Source organism: Pollicipes pollicipes, unplaced genomic scaffold (assembly GCF_011947565.3).
Source record: "Pollicipes pollicipes isolate AB1234 unplaced genomic scaffold, Ppol_2.1 Scaffold_3087;HRSCAF=3621_pilon_pilon_pilon, whole genome shotgun sequence".
Lineage (NCBI taxonomy): Eukaryota > Metazoa > Arthropoda > Thecostraca > Pollicipedomorpha > Pollicipedidae > Pollicipes > Pollicipes pollicipes.
This window is the reverse complement of record NW_023596225.1, coordinates 5,958,639-5,979,214: the sequence shown is the minus strand read 5'-3', so window position 1 is coordinate 5,979,214 and position 20,576 is coordinate 5,958,639. Positions and strand designations below refer to the sequence as shown.

Sequence of the window (20,576 nt, the reverse complement as noted above, 5' to 3'; positions counted from 1 at the left end):
CGCTTCCGGTCAAGGCCTGAACGGCCATTCCGTGTGATCGCGAAGCGTCTTCTGGCTGCGTTTCTAGTGACACGGGGAGAGACCTCCTGGTCGATCCGGAGGCCATTAGAAGGATATATCATATCACATTGTTCCCCTCCCTGACAAAGGAGGCCTTCTGATCCGCGCACTTGGCCCCAGATCAGCACAGGAACCCTCACTGACGCAACAACATCCCTTATCGCCGCAGGTGGTCCACCAGTTGGTATATAGACTCCAGTTCCATGTTTTTATGTGCTCTTCGAAGATGTTGAGGACTCCCTGAACATAGGTTGTACATAATATGAGGTCCCAAATTTGTATTAGCATGGCTAATCCATGTTCGTCTTAAAATATTCAAGATTCAGAGCTGATAACTGATAAAAAACTATCATATGGTTTTGAACATGCGCGCTCGCAAGTCATAGCAACAACAGCCCCGACGCCCGGTGTTGCAGTCTCCATAGACCGCGGGGCGTCGGCCCTTCGGCTGTGATATTAAGCGATGGCCAATAAGCAAATGAAAAAGACGACGCATCTTGAGGAAGATGTTGGTGAACTAGGTAAATCGGCATGTATGTTTAAGGTAATGGAAAAGTAAGCTAAACACAACCTCAATCTCAAAGTATGGGGGGGGGAGCTAACATTGCTGCCCCACCTTGAACAGTGGGCGGCCATGGCCCTCCTGACCCCCCCCCCCCCTCCCTGTTCCTACGCCCATGCATAACATGAACAAAACCAACAGCGGCACGCAGCCCTGCACTGAACCCAACGCACTACCGCGTGGCGAGCAATCAATCCCACATGTCTTAAATGGCACGACTCTTTAAAACGCTGCGTAGCATACTGACTACGTTCGTCGCAAGAGGCTGCGGCCAGCCGTGATTCTTACGACGAGTAATATGGCTAGGTATTTGGTATTTAAGACTGTTTAGCATGTGAAGTGAATCTTGGCTGAACAAATCTGTAAAAAGCGCTGATCTGAACAGCATTCGAAACTGATTTGTGACGTCAGCACTGATATAATATGGCTTGTAGTATGTTTCTGTCCTTTGCTAAAAACCATCCCGATTAAAGTTGTTATGTTTGGCAGCATTTTATTGCTCAACTTGCTCATACCACGCAGCGTCCATGTTTCGATATGTGCTCACGCTGCAAGCGTTACCAAGTACAGACCAATACTAAGCTTTGAGTTTCGTCGAGTTGCGATAATCTGATGTAACACCTGTTGTAAAATGGTCTTGCCTGTTAAAATTTGTTTTCATTTCGCAACTTTGTCGCCAACTGGTTCGTAAATGGGTCAGTTTTTGTCACCGATTATATCTAGCAAATCCGAAGCTTTTTCACCCCTGCATTTGTCAGCCCAGATTCCCCCCCCCCCCCCCAGCATTTGTCAGTATTCCAGACGCCAGGGTTTTGCGCCTGTTTATAACCCGTATTATTGGTCCGGGAAGTAACGGACGCTGTGCGTATGTGGCGAGGAGGAGCGGGTACTGTGCGTGTGCGGCGGGGCGTAGCGGATGCTGTGCGCGTGCGACAGGGGGTAATGGGTGCTGTGTGTGTGCGGCTGGGAGTAACGCATGCTCTGTGCATGTGCGGCGGTGAGGAGCGGATGCTGTGCGTTTGCGGCGTGGAGGAGCGGATGCTGTACGTGTGCGACGTGGAGGAGCGGATGCTGTGCGTTTGCGGTGGTGAGGAGCGGATGCTGTGCGTTTGCGGCGTGGAGGAGCGGATGCTGTGCATGTGCGGTGGGGAGCAGCGGGTGCTGTACGCATGTGGTGGGGAGCAGCGGGTGCCTTACGTGTGCGGAGGGCTTGCGGACCTGTGACTGTGATGCGGCCCGGTGCCGGGCCAGGTGTCGGAGCGGCTACAGGACGCGGCTGAGCGACCAGACCAAGGCCTGCGGACGGATGGTGCCACCGCTCCTGCTGCAGCCATGCGCCGCCCACCAGGCCTGCGAACTGATAGAGCCGCCGCTCCGGCTGCAGCCATGCGCCGCACACCAGGCCTGCGAACTGATAGAGCCGCCGCTCCGGCTGCAGCCGTGCGCCGCCCACCAGGCCTGCGAACTGATAGAGCCGCCGTTCCGGCTGCAGCCATGCGCCGCCCACCAGGCCTGCGAACTGATAGAGCCGCCGCTCCGGCTGCAGCCATGCGCCGCACACCAGTTCCTGGTGGCGGCCGACTCGACTTGCGCAAAGTACGCCGACATGGTAGCCACTAGCGGGCGGACGTGCTGCGCACCCTGGACTGGACTGAGCCCAGCTGCGGCAGCCGAGCCCGCTGGCAGCGACTGCACCGGTAGCCTTCCCTGACTGGGTCTGCTGCGGGAGCTCACGGCGTGGGGTGGTAGTACATGCGCCCTCAATGCACGTGAAAATTACGCATGATGGTTGTGCCCCACGAGAAAGCTGCGAGACTTGGCAAGCGGGGCTGCCTGAAAGGCTGAGGCGATGCCAATATTGAAGGCGTGATATGAAGCCTATCTTACACATTCCTCGTTTTTGTTTTTGTGCAAGGTGTGCCTGCAATGATGTGATAACTTCAGCTTTCTGGCAAACATCACGAACGCGCGCCATTTCATTTTGCCGTTTGGTCGCGGACCACCTACGAGAGCGTACTGTTCATGGAGGGCTTGGAGGACGAGAGCACCCGATTTCTACTGGCGTGGTGACGTAAACACATCCTTGACACTTTGACATCGTAGAGTGACAAAGATGGGCTGATTTAAGTAACCGAAGAGCATTCTAGACAGAACTTAGCCGCCATAAAGCTGTTGTCGGGTCCAGGTCGTGACCCCTCCGCCGAATTGGTTCGAAATAAGCGTATGCTCTAACATCGGCCGCCGCGTTTGGTTGCCGTATGAGCCGCAGCATGAGGCGCTGCGTCTGAACATTCCAAGGCTATCACTGTACCTGCTGCAATGCGTAATGAATTAGCGAAGGGTGTCACGTATTGGGAAGGATGTGGCAAAGGCTATAACAACGCATGTACCCTCATCAGCTGTGATGGATGCATGTTTGGGACAATTCATCAGGAGTAGGTTTGTGCTTGGCTCTGCTTGGGTGGAATTTATTTTAAATATGCCTCAAAGCGCACGAAGCTAACTTCCGAGTTCTTTTCGAATCGCCTTAAAAGTGTGAGCCGAATTCGAATATAAAATAGAAGACACACGCCTTTAAGTGTTTGCAAAACAATGTATTTCCGACCATATCGAACTTAATTTGTTAGCATCAAACCGTTCGTGGAAGTAAATTAGTGCATGATAGTTGAAATCGACAGGCTGGTCACACAAAAAAGGTATAAAACAAAGGCGTGTGGTCATTTAGTTTTATACATTTCACAGCTGTGGTACAGGATTCTGTTAGTTTTGTGACATCTGAGATGTGGCAGGCCGCTCTGACCGTACCCACTCGGTACTCGGCACGGCAATGTTCACTAATGACGGGAATGGCAACTGTGCATGCTGCGGTGAATGCTGCAGTGTGCCAGCTCCAGTCAGAGTTGTGGTCATGGGAGTGAAGCAAGCTCGCGAAGTTTTTATGAAATGTAAGCTGTAATAGTGCAGCAGAGAAATGAAACGCCACGCCATCGTCGTTAGGTGCGTATAAGTCAGGGCGCGCGCAGCGTACAGCGAAGACAAGATGCCTGTTAACTCCAAGGAGCACCTGCAAAACACTGCACTATTATGGACGGTGTCTCTATTGTCTCTATTTTCTATGGTCTCGATGATTTCTCTGGTGTCTCAGTGTCTCTATGTAGGTATGCTTGCCTTGTTATAGACGCATCTGTGAAGCAAATGCCATCGCTCTAGCCTGGCGTCTGGATTTTTGGTAGCGTTTTTGCTTGCGTGAAATATAAAACCGAGTTAAAGTTTTCATGTGCCTCCCTTTTGGTCCTCATGCAACGAAAAAACACTTGGTTAGCACCTTTGTTTCGAAAGTGGATCTTGGAAACCTGTGATGTATGATCCAGACAGCATTTTAGTTCATTTACTTCTTCATGAAGTGATACGTAAACGGCGCAGCAGTTGATGTGGCGCACTCAATTATTTAGCTGTCCCTTGAGGGTGTTGTATCACGTCAGTACTGGTAGGTGTCGACGTACTTTGTGAAGCTTGATCGGGTGGGGGCATTAGGGCAGGTTTGCAGGCATGAATTGCCAGATTATATGCTTGAAAATGTAGATGCGACGGTACTTCTAGCCATATTCCTCGTAGATTAACCAGGAAAATGGGAGATAGATAAATCGGCACTTCTGCTGCGTGCGTTTGTCGGAACAAAATCAGTGCTGATATTCGTATTCGTACTTATCGGTATTGATGTGTGTTTTGGCAAGGGAATGTTACCAAAGTGTTAATGTGTTTTGCTCCATTCTCCCATTTGCTCTACCAGTAGTAAGGATTTAGGACTGTCATGTTTACATACATAATGTTTCTTGCAAATGTATTTAACAATTCACTTAAGCCTGAAAATTTTTGGTTAAGAGCAGGTAGACTCTGCTAACTTTTTACAAATGTGTGGCACCTGCTAGATATGATATATGCAATGCATACTTCACATCATATGTGGATATATATGACATGAAGTATGCATTATTGCTTGTATGCATGTGTCTATTTTATAGAAAAGCAAAACATAGATGTCTGATGGCCCGTTTCTATGGTGACCAAAGAGGTTTCCCAAACTGCATCCAGAATGCAATTTGTGATGCTGTTGTATGCTAGACTGAGGATAATTAATGGTTGGGTCCACCCCCAATGTTTTGTATGTAATAAGTACTGGATGGTTCCACCCCCTTTGTTGTCCATACAACAGGCCTTGGATGGGCCCACCCTTATCATGGTCTATGCAATGGACTTTTGATGTGCCCACTCTCATTGTAGGCCATTTGATAGACTTTTGACGGGCTAGCCCTTACTATTTTTGTATGATGGACCTTTGATCAGTTTACTCTCACTGTTGTCCATGTGATAAACTTTCAATGGGTCTGTCATCAGTGTAGTCCATGTGATGCAACTTTGATGGGTCCACTCTCACTGTTTTCTATCTGATGGACCTTTGATGAGTCCACCCCATCATAGTCCATGTGATGGCCCTTTCATAGGCCCACCCTCACTGTTTTCCATGTGATAAACCTTTGCTGGGTCCACCCTCATTGTTGTCCAAGTGATGGACATGTGATGGGTCTACCCTCACTTTTGTCCATGTGATGAACCTTTGATGGGTCCATCTTTGCTGTTGTCCATGTGATTGGCCTCTGATGGGTCCAACCTCATCATTGTCCATGTGATGGGCCTCTGATGGAGCTACCCTTACTGTTACCTATCTATCAATGTGATAGACATTTGATGGGTCCACACTCATTGTAGGTCATGTGGTGGACCTTTGATCAGTTCATCTTTTTGTTGGGTCCAATGTTTTCAAGAAATTAGGCCTATCAAAACATTGAGGAAATAAAGATGACTAGAGCTGCAAAAATCCCAGTCTAATATGCCATGCATTTCTAACAATAGCCATGTATAAAATTGGTGTTATCAGAAGCCACTATGGCTTATTATCTTTGTCATCTAATTTTTTGTGACAGGTAGCATTTGCCATTGCTTTATAATGCTTTAAAATAGAGCAAAGGACTAAATCAAGTGAGTGAACCCCCTAAGTATACCAAATCCTTATGAGTTTGCCATACCAGTGATGCTTTAAAATAAAGCAAAGGACAAAATCAAGTGAATGAACCCCTTAACTATACCAAATCCTGATAAGCTTACTATACCAGAAGGGAATCAATGACTTAAAACTGATAAGCCAGCCCAGGTAAGGATACTTTGCTCAGCTGAATGTGGTGTTAGTGATTCATCTTGAACCACGTTCCCAAAACATGGATGGTGTGTATCTGAGGACACTTTGTTATCAACTTTTTTGTAATGTGTTTTGCATATCTTTGATTTGATTGATTAATATGCTTGCTTTAGCCCCTGCCAAAATGGGGTGTAATAAAACCAGAAATCTATTCAGTTCACTCTGTTCAAATGATGACTAACTGCAGAATGTAGACCTTCTGTGGCTGTTGTTCTATTTGTGTAATTGTAATATAAGGAAACTATGTATACACATGGTGTTGCTTTTGGGATGAACTTTGTGCATGCCTAGGAGTAGCATGTCCAGTTTGCAGTGAGAGTGGCATTTTGGTTTGTGTGATGTGCCAGCCTAGGTAAAGGTTTTCCCAGGATAGGTCACCCAGTTTCCAAAGTGGTCCTTTGCTTACCTGGATGTGTAAAGGTCTTGCAGTCATCTGTCACAACACATTGGTTATAGCCATGTGTGAGTGGGGAGCATGGGTTCCAATGGTGGTATGAAGCAGGAGCAATTAAGTGCATTGTGCAACATTGTAGTGCTCACAAATAGCTGCTGCTGTTAGTACACCTCAAAGCCACAGCACTGTATCATTAGCACCAGCTGGTGTCACACATACATTTGCTACATTGTTACACTAATTTAGTGACACAACTAGTGCCACTTTTCATGCTTTTTACGTATCAAGGTGATGAGAGCACTGTCTTTCCAATGCATGCATGATAATTGTTTCTTGTTCTATACCTGTTCTACCTGTCCAACAAAGCAACAGTAATTGATTTTATGTGTTATGAATATGATATGAAGCATTGTGTTTTCAGTGTCTGCATAATGAGGATTTCTTAACCTGGACCTGCCAAAAAGAGGTCATTAAAATGGAAGATACCCAAGATGTCATTCTACACATTATTGTGGTGGGTTTTCACCACAAAAAGGGATATCAGGTATGTTATGTCAACAGCTTTCAAAACTGAATTATCCAAATACAAAGAAGTGTTCTGTAAAACTGAATGGAAATTAGTATCATTTTGCTTTGATCTGTTTCACTTGAATGTCTCTGGCCTAATACTTTGGCAACATGTCGCCTGGTTTGAAAACATTAAGCACCTCTAACAAACATGCATATAAGATCTTGCATGATAGAGAAATGACGCTTCTTGCCATTGATGTGACTGTTGAAATATATGCATGTTTGGTGTAAATAATACAATATGAGAATGTATGCTAACAGCAAGGTATGAATGACAACTTTCTTTCATGGATGTAATGGTGAAAAGTGTTGAGATTATTGCATTATGGTTATTTTATGTGCTGCGAAAGGTACAAAGCAAAGGAAATGCCTGTAAATAGCTTGCATGCCAGGTCTGCACCCTTTGCTAGCAATTGGTAGCCTGTGTATGACTTAAGGTGGCCCCACTTGACTGGTGAAAAGGCTACTTAACTTTTCCTTGATATCATTGGCCAAGTTATACCTTGTGTGTGTAGTTTTCAAGATAACAGCATTTATAAATGGCCAATGCATTTCATGATCATGGTATATGGCAAATTGCTAACCATCCACCACACTTGGTTGGATAGCATGAGTGTGACAGTGTTATTCCTGTTCTAATTTTAACCAAGTGGCTGGCCAAATTACTTTGATATTATGGTGCATGGCTGCACCTTTGCTCCCATTGGCATATCATCATAGCCTGGGTTGTCTGATGTCTTATCACTGCTGGTACATGCCTGATCCCATACTTACCCATGTCTTGGACTTAAGGCATTTCTGATAGCTATCTCAATGGGATGGCATTTGCCATAAAGAGCAGGCCTCAGGTGTTGCTGACCAGAAGTATTAGGAAAATTGTCATTGTAGTATAGGACTGATAATCAACACTGGCTGCACACAATGGTCTTGTTGCGACACCGAAAGCAGCTTGGGTCATGAGACTCAGCTGTGTTTGAGGTTGTGTTCCTATAAGAAATTTGATACTTGCGAATTGGATTTGCTACATTGGTACATTTTTTTGTTGCAAATACATTGGTGTTTTCAGATAGGCTGCAGTGCCGCCGCTGCATCGCGAACATGGCGCGTTGTGTCATTGGTCGGTGTGTAATTGGCCGTAAATCACGGACGGGGTACCTCGGACTCGGGACCAGTGGACGGCTCATATGGGCTCGGACATCTCTGCTCCCTGGGCTCCTGAAGGGATGGCTTGAGGTGTTCCACAATGTGGTGTTGTGATCTTGTTGTGTGTTTCTTATGTGCTCCAAGAACGGTTATCCGTATCTTCAGGTGGAGTTCAGTCACCCGCAGTGGCCAACCGGGGACGAATGCCCGCCTCAGTGGAGCCATCTGCCGAGCATCGCCATGCCTGACGGCTCACACAATTATCACCAGGAGACCGTGTACTTTCATCTGCCACCGATAGAGGGCAGCGACACCGTCTATGGTGTGTCCTGCTACCGTCAGATAGACGCTGACGTACGTATTAAGGTTTCAAGCATTTTGATGCAAAACCATGTACATCTTTATGGACACCCAAGGCAGAAGACGGGGTGGGATGATTTTGCGATTGGCAGCATTTAATATATGGGAAAGAAAGCACCAGTACTTGCTTGCCACCAAAACCATTGATGTTTCTGAGGTAATTGGATGTAGTGGCCTACCAAGTGGCAAAATGCTTGCTGTATATCACACCATTTTGCACGGTTTTGACCCGCTTTGGTTGCCTTTGCAAGCAACTGCAGGTTTTCAATTTGGAAGTTTATGGCCATTTTGTTTTACAGCGAGTTTTGAACCGAACGGAAGATATCACGCGGAAGTCGGTGCAGAAGTCTGTCGTTGCCCTAAGTCGGCTGCCGCTGTATGGACAGATACAGGTGGGTGGTCTGTGTTGTTCAGGTCCTTTTCTCACAATCGTTCAGTTTTCCCCAAATGGACACTGATGTTTCTGGTCGAAAAGGTCGCCAACATGTAAAATAACAGAACAAAAATTCCGTGGGCTACTGATCTCAGATATGAAACAAATATCAGGATAACTTCCATGTAGAGGGTTTATACCTAAATCAGTGGAAAATTCAGGCGATGAATATAAAGTAGAGCTTTAATCCAGCCAAAGAAAGGACGACAGACAGTGACATTACATGTTGTAACAGTGGCAGTGCCATTATCGACGCCTTCAAGTCTACGACCATGTTTGGCATGCAGGTAAAGCTGGAGCTGATCACCACTGCCTACTTCGAGACAGGAGACTTCAGTAATGTGAAGGTGCTGAAGGATGCCTACAGCAACCTCAACCATTGTCTGTCGGCATCAATGCTTGGCACTCCGCAGGTGTTGGTGGGTGAGTGGATTTGTTTCGGTAATGTCTTCGAGGTTCCTCTGTGCGGGTCTTGATGGAAGGCGGTCGGTGGAGCAGAATGGTGCGCCCGGCTGCTGTGTCGGCCATGTACCGTGTCGGCCATGTACTGTGTCGGCCATGTACCGTGTCGGCCATGTACTGTGTCGGCCATGTACCGTGTCGGCCATGTACTTTGTCGGCCATGTACCGTGTGAGCCATGCACTGTGTCGGCCATGTACGGTGTCGGCCATGTGCCGTGTCGGTCATGTACCGTGTCGGCCACGTACTGTGTCGGCCATGTACCGTGTCGGCCATAAACAATGTCGGTCATGTACCGTGTCGATCATGTACTGTGGCGACCATATACTGCTTCGGCATGTGCCGTGTCAGTCATGCACTGTGTCAGCCATGCACTGTGTCGATCATATACTGCGTCGGCCATGTACCGTGTCAGCCATGTACTGTGCTGACCATGCACTGTGTTGGTCATGTACCATGTCGGTCATGTACTGTGTCGGCCATGTACTGTGTTGGACATGTACCATGTCGGTCATGTGCTGTGTCGGCCATGTACTGTGTTGGACATGTACTGTGTTGGGCATGTACTGTGTTGGACATGTACCATGTCAGTCATGTACTGTGTCGGCCATGTACTGTGTTGGATATGTACTGTGTTGGGCATGTATTGTGTTGATCATGTTCTGTGTTGATCATGTAATGTGTCGGCCGTGTACTGTGCTGGCCATGTATGGTATTGGTTGTGTACTGGTTGAACATGTACTGTGTCGGCCATGTCCTGTGTCAGCCATGCACTGTAATGGTCATGTACTGTGTTGGCCATGTATGGTGTCGGTCGTGTTCTGTGTTGGCTATGGAATATGTCGGCCATGCACTGTGTCGTCTTTATATTGTGTTGGTTGTGTACTGGTTGACCATGTACTGTGTGTCGGCTTTATATTGTGTTGGTCGTGTACTGGTTGGCCATGTAGTGTGTCGGCCATATACTGTGTTGGCCATGCATGGTGCTGGTCGTGTATTGGTTGGCCATGTATTGTGTCGGCGAGGTATTGTGTTGGTCGTGTACTGGTTGACCATGTACTGTGTTGGCCATGCATTGTGTTGGTCGTGTACTGGTTGACCATGTAATGTTTGGCTATCTACTGTGTCGGCCATGTTCCGTGTGCACAGGCATCTCTGCAGGGAGCAGGATCTGAACAGTGTACAGTTCACAGTTTGTAACACAGGATCACACGCGGCACATTTGCTATAGCGGTGCTGCACATGCGCCTCGGCCTCTGCTCTGCTCCGCAGTGCAGACTTCTCGCAGTGCATTCGGACGCGTTTTGACCGCGTAAAGCCACTTTGAGACGGTTTCGACACTTCCTGGTTTATATTCATCGTGCCAAGCACTGTGTGTGTATCATTTCACGGGATTGTTGGGTTAAGATCTACAGAGTGGGCCTGCTCTTGGCGCTTGGGTACTAATTCGTATCTTTCAAAGGAACATTGGATTGAATGGCATTGTTGCATTACCCTGAGCTTCTTAATGTCGACATGTACGCGTAATCCCCCCGACAGTGATATACTCCCGTAACCTCCCGAAGTACCATAGTAATTCGACCGCGTCCACCCAAGCTGAGTCCGGGCGGCTGGTAGCCTGAGCGATCGCGGAGATCGCGGAGAGCGTTCGTGATCCGAGTGAGATGATCCGGTTAGCGGCCAGCCTGCCGCCGTTCAGCCGCGTGTGGCGCGCCTCTGACCGCGGCCGGTGCTGACAGGCCTCAGCGTGCGTGACCTGGTGCTGCTCTTCCGACACAAGCTGCTGGTGCTGTTCAAGCTACTGCTGCTGGAGCGGCGCGTGCTGGTCATGCACTCGCCGGTGAGCGAGCTGTGCGCCGGCGTGCTGGCGCTGGTCTCGCTGCTGCCCGAGATGGTGCCGGCCGGCCTGCGGCGCGCCGCGCTGCAGCCGGCGCCGCCCAGCCGGCGCGCCTCGGCCAAGCGCGTGTCGTGCGCCGCGCCGGCGCCGCGCCGGCCGCTGGCGCCGCCGCCGCCGACGGGCCGGCGGTGGCGGCCGTCGTCCCTGGCGGGTCGGGGGGCGGCTGTGGTTGTCTCCGTGTGACGACAGCACCCCCTGGCGCGTCCTCGGACGGTGCGGTGGCGGCCGTCGTCCCTGGCGGGTCGGGCGGCGGCTGTGGTTGTCTCCGGTGACGACAGCACCCCTGGCGCGTCCTCGGACGGTGCGGTGGCGGCCGTCGTCCCTGGCGGGTCGGGGGCGGCTGTGATTGTCTCCGGTGATGACAGCACCCTGGCGCGTTCTCGGACGGTGCGGTGGCGGCGCTGTCGGCACCGGCTGCCGCCGTCCGCCACAGTCCGGCCGCTGGCGCTCCTGGTGAACCCCCAGATGCCGCTCAGGGCGCGCCGCCAGCTGAGGCCGGCTCCCCCAAACCGGGCTCAGAGTCTGCCGACGCAGAAGAGGACGTAGTGACGGGCAACAGCACCTTCTACCGGTCCGGCGACAGCGGCGGCACGGCCAGGTCGACCGCGAACAGCACCTTCTACCGCTCCGCCAGCGAAGGCTCGGCGGCGCCCCAGGCGGATCCGCCGTCGGACAACAGCGCCTTTCACAGGAGCACCAGTCACGACTGTTCGGCTACGCGCGCCGGCAGCAGCGTCCCACAAACGGCGCCGGACATCGGTTCGACGAGCGGCGCCATGGCCGGCAACAGCACGTTCTACCGGACGGCGGGCGGCGGCGGCAGCAGCGACTCATGCTCGGCCTCGTCAGCCGAAGGCGACTCGGCGCGGCGCGAAGCGGACCAGCAGGCGGACCAGCAGAGCGCCTACGCGCGGCTGGACCGGCTGCTGGCCGCCGCTCAGCGGCTTGGCGACCGCCAGTGCGGCATGCCTCTCCGCCGCTTCCGGAAGGTGGGTGGGAGGCGGTCCCGACCTGGCCGCTGACGCAGGGCTGGCGTCCGCGATCTTAAGCGCTAGCTAACAGTTAGTTGTTGCCTCCGCGACGACGAAAGGCACTTAGAGTTGCGCACCGTTGCAGTATGGCAACAATACTGAGCCTGCCACCGGATACTTTATACCTGATACGCTACGGCTTGAAGCAAAGCAATTGGGTTCATTTGTATGAAACAAGTAGGGAACAGTGGGATGCTGACATGCTGCCTGATGAATGCTGCGAAGGAAAAGCGCATGCAAAAGTTAAGTCGGTTATTATCAATTTTATAAGTTTGGGCTGTTTTTTTTCTTCTTAAATTTCCCTGAAGACTTGTTGTTTTATCCGTGCACCCCACGTGGACCGTCCAAATAGATCCAGCAGTTCGCCATGTGTTTTGCTGTTGGGAGTTGTAGCTAAGATGAAACGTAGCAGCAAGATAACTGTCACCACTTCTGTGGTGACTTAGTGTGGTGGTGACTGTCACACTCTGTGGTGACGCGTTAAGCTGTTTCGTTGTATCCTGGGCTAGCGATAACAGTCGGCGGTGATGGGGCATGAGTGTAGTGAAACTGGGCTGGCCATCGGTGGACATATGCGAGCACTTCGTAGGGCTGAAGCACAGAGTTGTCTTATTCGTAGGCGTTCCCAAACACATCCTCGAATTTGCAGTGAATAGCATGGCTAACCTGCCGTCGTAATTATTGTGACCCCGCAGTCTGCCTCCCGCAGGAGCGTGTTGGGCGGTGCGTTGTGGCGATTGCCTCGAGCGAGTCTCGGCCTCGGCCTCTGTCAGCTGCTGCGGGACGGAGGCAGGCGGTCGGTTGTTACTGGCTTGTGATTGCCTCGAGCGAGTGTCGGCCTCGGCCTCTGTCAGCTGCTGCGGGACGGAGGCAGGCGGTCGGTTGTTACTGGCTTGTGATTGCCTCGAGCGAGTGTCGGCCTCGGCCTCTGTCAGCTGCTGCGGGACGGAGGCAGGCGGTCTGTTGTGACTGGCTTGTGATTGCCTCCAGCGAGTCTCGGCCTCGGCCTCTGTCAGCTCCTGCGGGACGGAGGCAGGCGGTCGGTTGTGACTGGCTTGTGATTGCCTCGAGCGAGTCTCGGCCTCGGCCTCTGTCAGCTGCTGCGGGACGGAGACAGGCGGTCGGTTGTGACTGGCTTGTGATTGCCTCGAGCGAGTGTCGGCCTCGGCCTCTGTCAGCTGCTGCGGGACGGAGGCAGGCGGTCGGTTGTGACTGGTCTTCATGCCACCCTTCCTTGACGGCGTCTGACACGTTCATGCCTGTGGTCGCGCCTCGGTCTTCTCGATGGCAGCACATGCAGTTGTGACTAAGCAGTCGCGGCGCGACAAAACCCAACTCACCTCCGCCACCGCCGGCTGATGCGCGCAGGGCCACCTGTGCCACCCGTACCTGTCCCTGTCGGACATCCACCTGCTGACGGACACCGAGGTGCAGACGCTCCTGGCCGGCGCCACCAACGTGCTCTACAGCCACAAGCGACACCTAGTGGACGCCTATGTCACGGTGGGGGTCGCTGACTACGGCCGGGGTGGCAGGGAGGCTTCTGGAAATGCCGTGCTTCGTCGATACGTGGTTCGGGCGCTGGTTTGTGTAGCACTTCTGTTATGAAACTTCTCGTAGTGAAAATGACATTTTGTTTATTGTGACTTCATGCATACTGCCATTTATGGTGTGCTGTTTGTGTGTAGTTAACACATTGTGAACATAGAACATTTTTGGTAATATCTTCATATACACCACGTTGTCCAAACAACTTGCGGATGTGTGGCGGGCCTGCCTCGCACTTACAGTGTCCGTGTCTGTCAACAGATGGCGCCGTGCTCCGTGGAGCTGAGCGCGCCCCTACGCCGCCAACTAGCGCTGAGCACGGAGGACCTGCGCCTGGCCGACCTGCTGGTGCGGGCCGTCACCGAGCCGGCCGCCGCTGGGTCGTCGGCGTCGCCGCTGGAGCCGCGCGCCGTCGAGGCCGACGAGCTGGCGCCGCGCGGCTCTGACGCCTGGCTGCGGGCCGTGTTCCGACTCTACTTGTTCATGATGTTGCGCACCTCGCTGCTCCCCGGTTAGTACGCGGCGCGCTGTGGCGGGAGGCGGGGGGAAGGGGGGGGGATACCCCAGGCGAGTGTCGAAATACGCTTGATGTAAAACGCACAGCACCCATGATGCAGATTGTTGGCAGGAATAATCCAAAAGCCTGTATTTCGGTGTCGTTTCCGAGCATGATCGGTGCAGTCGTATGGTGATTGACGAACTGTTGAATGGGTCTGAAGTAAGCTCATGGTAAAGAACTGAACATTGTTATTAGCTCTGCAGGCAGCAGACCTGCTTGGTGGAGTGACCAAAAGTGCCTCTGATGGGGATGCGACCTACTGGGCGCAAAATGACCAGTGCAGTCGACGCGCCCGAAAACACCAATAAACAACAGCAAAAGGGATGTGGCCTGTGCAGTGAGGCTCCCAGCTTGGATAAAGCATTGTATTTTGTAGCCCCTCATTTGGACGTGCTTTTCAAATTATAGCATCATCAGCCTCATCTAGGCTTCTTACCTTCTTTGCGACACGTACATCTGGCCGTGTTGCATACAACGGGGACGGGGCCATTTTTGTTGACGAGGTGTCATTTGACGTTTATTGAGAAAATGCGCGCAGCGTTCTTATCGCCAATCTGTTGTGTAGCACGGACGCCGCCATAAGACAGGTTGCGCTGCTTCCGACAGATGGCAGTGCTGAGCACGCGATCTACAACAGCTGCTACATCGCGGCGTTGAAGGAGACGCCGAGCTATGTGCAGTGGGCAGACGGCCAGCACCTGGGCGTGCTGGAGGTCAATCCGGGTCACCCGTGCTCCGGCCAGCTCAGCATGGCTGACATGCGCCTCAAGATCTCACAGTAGGTCACTGGCAGGCTGCTGATGGCTTGCCTCAAGATCTCACAGTAGGTCACTGGCAGGCTGCTGATGGCTTGCCTCAAGATCTCACAGTAGGCCACCGGCAGGCTGCTGATGGCTTGCCTCAAGATCTCACAGTAGGTCACTGGCAGGCTGCTGATGGCTTGTCTCAAGATCTCACGGTAGGTCACTGGCAGGCTGCTGATGGGTTGCCTCAAGATCTCACAGTAGGTCACTGGCAGGCTGGTGATGGCCTGTCTCAAGATCTCACAGTAGGTCACTGGCAGGCTGCTGATGGACTGTCTTAAGATCTCACAGTAGGTCACTGGCAAGCTGCTGATGGCCTGTCTTAAGATCTCACAGTAGGTAGCTGGCAGGCTGCTGATGGCCTGTCTTAAGATCTCACAGTAGGTAGCTGGCAGGCTGCTGATGGCCTGTCTTAAGATCTCACAGTAGGTCACTGGCAGGCTGCTGATGGCCTATCTTAAGATCTCACAGTAGATCGCTGGCAGGTGGCTAATGGTCTGAAGGACAGTCACAGACAGGGTAATGACAGCTAGTGCCCCGTTACACAGACCAGTCAGCAGAAGGTCGGCGGAAAGTGTCGGATGGGTCTCCAGGCGCGCGGTCCTTCACTCTTTGCCGCGGTGCACCACCCGCGCCGGGACTGGATCCTGTTATCCTTCTGCCGTGGGCGGGACAGGAGAGAGTGGCGGGTCTCACGGCCTTGTTGGGAAGGCTCAACACTTTTACTGTCCACTCTGGGAGATTATCGTGACGGTTCTGGTAACTTGGGAGCTGATCTGAGATTACGTGAAGCCTACTCTTGCGGGCTGCGTACTGCCGTGTGTACCCAGAGGCACAGGAGCGGTTACCATTGGTGAAACGTTTTTGTTTTAACATCACCAGTCGTCTCGAACTACGGACATTGATTGGGAGCTTCTCCACTTTCGAATTTCGCATCGATGTATGTGATTTGTGAGCTGAAATCACTTGGCGGACTTGGAATGGTTGGTCTGTCTGTAGTAGATCAACGCGCTGCCCGGCCACCGGTGTTATCATCATCGCCGGATATTAGCAGATTGCTACTTGTTTGACTTTTTTAAATAAATTTATTCCGAATAGTTTGCACGGGTGACTTCGGGCTCAGAGTACCTGCTAAGCATAGCTTGTAGCGTGCACCCCGAACCCACCACCCACGTCGTGCCGTCCAGTTGAACGGATAATTTTGCCTATGCCCTTCTGCCAGACAGGAATGCGAAGGTTTTTACGTGACGCACAATGCTACGGCACGGCCGCCCCAGGCCTGGGTCGACCCTCGTTGGCCTGCTGCCAGCTGACCTTTCCATGCCAGTCGGGTCAAACAATGCGTCCATTCTGGGGCTCGTATCCAGTGCCGCCGGATTACGTCCAGCATCTTTCCCCCAGACCGCGGGGGCGGTACTTCTAGTGAATCATCCGATGTTTTTTTTTCAAAGCCAGCCCCGGATCAAAATGCTGCGCATTGGCACTAAACCTTGGCTGCTGCTGACCGCGGGGTGCACGGCGTAATGACTCTCCACTCGTCCTTTTCAGAACATTCCAGAGCTCGGAGCGCGGCCGCAAGGTGACTCAGGTGGCCGCCATGACGGGACGCGTAGTAGGTATGTGCAGCTAATGGTCGGCTGTATTTATGTGCGGCTGGTGGTCGGCCGCCTTCTCGCTGCGGCCCGTGCCGCTCGGGTTGTAGGCTCCCAAGGACGTAATCGCCACTTGGGACGCGCAGTAAGTAAGCCCCATTATTTTTCTTTCTTTTTTTTTGCTGGGAGGCAGGCAGCTGGTGCGCTGGCAAAACCAGATGGGTAATTCCAGAAGGACAGGCAATAAAAATTAGTGAGACCCGCGTCTTCACCTTCGATGTTCATGGCCACGTCCTTTTTGTTCCTCCATTGTGTTATTAGTAGTTTCCGCTTATGCGGTTGGCGGTGGGCGCTTCCACTGGTTACCACGTAAGTTAGATGGGCGCGGAAGTGTTGGATATACTGGTGAAGTGTTACCGTACGGTGTTTCGCTTTGACCCGCGCATCTTAGCCCAAACGGAGGCCGTACGCGCGGCCGGCGGAGCGGTCGTGACACTGTCTGCGCCCTCACCAGGTGGCGCCCTCACCGTAGCGCGCGGCGCGCTCAGCAGCTGGTGGAGCTCGCTGGGCACGCCCGAGGAGGCGACGCCGCCCGCTGAGCCGGCCATGGAGGCGACGCCCGCCGAGCCGGCCATGGAGACCACGCCGTCCGCAGAGGCCGCAGCGGAGGCCGCCGGCCGGGCGGTGACGAGCACCACCCTGACCGACCAGGCGGGAGCGACGCCAGCCGATCGGACGGGCGGACCGACAGCGGCCGGCGCGACGCGCCCCGCTGCCAGCGGATCGATCGAGGCTTCGGTGCACGGCAGGCAGGCAGCTTTCGCGCGGCCCGGCAGCCAGTCTCTGAACGTGGCGCCATGAGCGGCGGCGGCGACGGACGCCTCGCTGCCGCGTGCGGCGCGAGCTCTGCGTCTCCCGGCGCACTACTTACGGCGGTGGCCGACGGGGCGGGGCGCCCGCGGTGTTGCGTCACATTCCGCGATCGGAGGGCACCGGTCAGGCCCCACAGCTCGGCGGCGCCGGCTCCCCAGCCAGCCAAGCGCGGTGCGTCCGGGCGGCGCCGGCCTGCTGGCGTCAGAGTCGGCTGAGCCCGCCCGGCCTGGTACCGCCCCCCCCCCCCCCCCCACTCCCGCCTATACACGCACCGGTGCCGGTGAGGAGGTCCGTCGACCCGAGACCAACGCCGCCCGGCCTCTGGTCCCTGTCGGTGGCGGGCGGAAGTGGTGGCCTCCACATAATTCTCAGCCCGCGGCTGGGCGAAGTCTGCGTGACTGGTCTCATGTAAGCCGATGAGGGCATTACTGGGGCGCGCCAGCGGATGCACGAACGTGTTTAAAGGACGTTAGGTGAGATGTTTTAATGTAAACCAATCCGCTGTCTGCGGAACGAGCCGTCGTAGCTGATCGCTGCTGGCTAGTGGATATGATATTATGACAAATAGTTCCGCTTACGAGCCGTGGCGCCTAGCATTCATTGTCGTTTTGTAGCATGCCTGCGCTATTACGCCTCACAGCTGTGGTGACGCTTGCAACAGCCACTTGTGATATTTTGGGGTTTTGTTCCAGTCGTGCAGCGTTGGAGTCCCGACGGGAGCCCCAGCCTCCTCTGACCCGCTCGTGCCGTGTGCCCTCGTTTGTCTGTGATCATCATTCGAACACCACTTTGGTAGCGGACAGCTGGGTTCCACCGCCAGGCCATCGCCATCTGTAGGGCGGCGGTGTCGCTGTCGTCGTTGGTGATCCGTTACCAGGCCGACTACGGTGCACTGTCGCCGCACCGGCCACTGGCGCGGTGCGTTGCCCAATGCCTGCCCGTTGCGAGGTCTGCAACGCCGAGCCTTCACTCGAAATACATGCGCTGGTGTTCAGGACGGGTGTTTCTGGTGGATTGCAGCCAGCCGGAACAGAGCGTGCGAGCTAGACCAGCGTCAGCACGGGAAGCGTGCTGGGATGGGGGCGTCCGTCGTACCTAACATGGGACGGATCACGGCCGCGGTCAGCACAGGCCGCGTCATAAGCCCAGGCGGATTCTCTTTCCTCACGTGTTTGTGAGGGGAACGACCATTGCCACACTGGGCAAGCCTGGCAGAGTTGCGCATTGATCGCGGTGAAAGCTATGGACGCGGTTAATTGCTGTCCGTTGTTTTTTGTAACGACTAACGTGTTTGCTGGCAGTGCGGCTCGCGTCGTGATAGCCAGCCTAATCGGCCAGTGGCCGGACTCCAGTACACTATCAGTGGGCAATCGGAGCTCGGCGGTTAACGGGACCAGGCCTCGCTCTGGCGTCACAGGGCGCCGGCCTTTCCGTCCACTCGCTGGGCGGCAGCCCGGGAGACACCAGCCCCTTTGGAGGAGGCCCCAGCGGCACCCCTACCCGCACGTCACGAACGGAGCGGCCGCGGCCACAGGAGGGTCTGCAGGGGCCGCCAGCCGCCGGTGCAGACCGGCCGGGGTGTTGCGCAGCGCGGCGGCCGGCGGGCCAGCACGTGTAGCCGACAACGCCAGCCGGCGGGCTTCCGTGTTGCGGCGGCTGGTGACCTCCCGCTGCAGGCACCGGACTGGGCGGGTGTTGGTCAGCAAAGCCATGCAATAGCGTGGCTTTGCCTACTGAGCAGGCATGGGACCCAAGCCGACTTCGGCTTCGCGAGGCTGTAGTTTTCCTTGCGTGGCTTCGGCCTCGGGTTCGGCTTCGATTTCATACTATTTCGAGCGGCTGACGTCAGCTTTGTGACATGCATAATAGTTTGTCATGCCTTTTGGTTCGCGTTCGAATAAGTGTTTAATTGTGGTTCGAGTTTAGCTCGATGCGAACTTGAACTGCCAGCTTTGACTTGGCGATTTCGTCCCCGCATTATTTCACTCAACTTTTCAAGGCGCTGGCGCATGCGTAGCGACAGCCAAGGTCAGCCGGACGCGTTACGGATCAATCAACACCGGACGACGGCAGGAGAACTAACTGTCCGCAACGTTGTGTGCATATTAATACAAGACGATGGCGGCAGTCCGAAAAAATATGTTCCGCCCATAACGCTAACAACTTGTCTCAGCCAATCTCCAGTTTCGGCTGATGCGAAGTGGTTTTGGTTCTGAGATCAACGCTGTGCACTGAATACGGCTCCGGCTGGGGACTCGCAATTTTGAGCTGATGAGTGTGGCTTTGGCTTCACATTTCTCAAGTTTCATGCCGCTGGCTTCGGCTCCTGCTTCACGTTTACGAATTTCGCAGCCACTGCATCGGTTACGGATTTGCAGTTGTAAGCATCGAAGCCGACGGCTTCGGCTTCGACTTCGGCTTCACGTCCACGTCTGGCCCTGGATTCGGTACTGATGCCAGAAGTCTGGCTTCGTCCCCATGCCTGCTCCTGAAGCGACCTGAAGCGACCACGCCTGGCCTGGTCACGTGGGAGGGCTCAGCGGAACGCTCGCTGCCAGCGACCTTCGCGCGCCGCCGACAGGCGCTCATCCCCTGAGGGATTCCCAGCTGGCTTAACAACGGCAATTATCAATCTTTATTAGGTCTGACACGTGCGAAATCGCCAACGTGCGAAAAACTGGCTGCTAACGTGTCTTTGGACGCCACAAGATTAAGACGCCATGCCATCCTCGATTTGTCTGGGCCCAAGAAAAGTTTATCCGGCTGACGGTCATGCCTCCGCCCGCCAGCGGGCGCAGACAGAGCTGTCCACTTGCTGCGCCCCTCCCTCACATACATGCATATTGTTATGCACAGCAGCAGCGTCCTTTGTGCTGCAATCACATCCGGTTGCTGTGTGTGAGATGTGCCAGGTCTGACCGCGCTCATCCCTCCCATGCCGTCTGGATGCCGCTGTCCGCAGCCTGCAATGTAATGTATGCGAGAGGACGAAGGTGCGCCCCCATGACGGCAGTTTACCGTCGTTTAGCCTCGCTGG

General features: G+C 53.6%; 1 protein-coding gene across 1 annotated transcript; it reads left to right on the top strand.

The window, feature by feature from the left end:
- The first annotated feature begins 4,152 nt into the window (after positions 1 to 4,152).
- On the top strand, positions 4,153 to 17,729 carry LOC119089290 (late secretory pathway protein AVL9 homolog). Its single transcript, XM_037211956.1, has 11 exons — positions 4,153 to 6,814; positions 8,149 to 8,337; positions 8,643 to 8,735; positions 9,064 to 9,199; positions 10,976 to 11,136; positions 11,499 to 12,122; positions 13,533 to 13,667; positions 13,974 to 14,223; positions 14,878 to 15,049; positions 16,623 to 16,690; positions 17,181 to 17,729. Exons 1-11 carry the CDS (start codon positions 6,746 to 6,748, stop codon positions 17,525 to 17,527), a joined length of 2,244 nt encoding a protein of 747 aa, XP_037067851.1. The 5' UTR covers positions 4,153 to 6,745; the 3' UTR covers positions 17,528 to 17,729.
- The last annotated feature ends 2,847 nt before the right edge of the window (positions 17,730 to 20,576 follow it).

Coding starts and splice junctions, on each gene's coding strand:
- LOC119089290 (XM_037211956.1), top strand. CDS start 6,746: ATGGAAGATACCCAAGATGTCATTCTACACATTATTGTGGTGGGTTTT. Junction 8,736..9,063: donor CGCTGTATGGACAGATACAG/GTGGGTGGTCTG, acceptor TTTGGCATGCAG/GTAAAGCTGGAGCTGATCAC. Junction 13,668..13,973: donor TAGTGGACGCCTATGTCACG/GTGGGGGTCGCT, acceptor GTCTGTCAACAG/ATGGCGCCGTGCTCCGTGGA.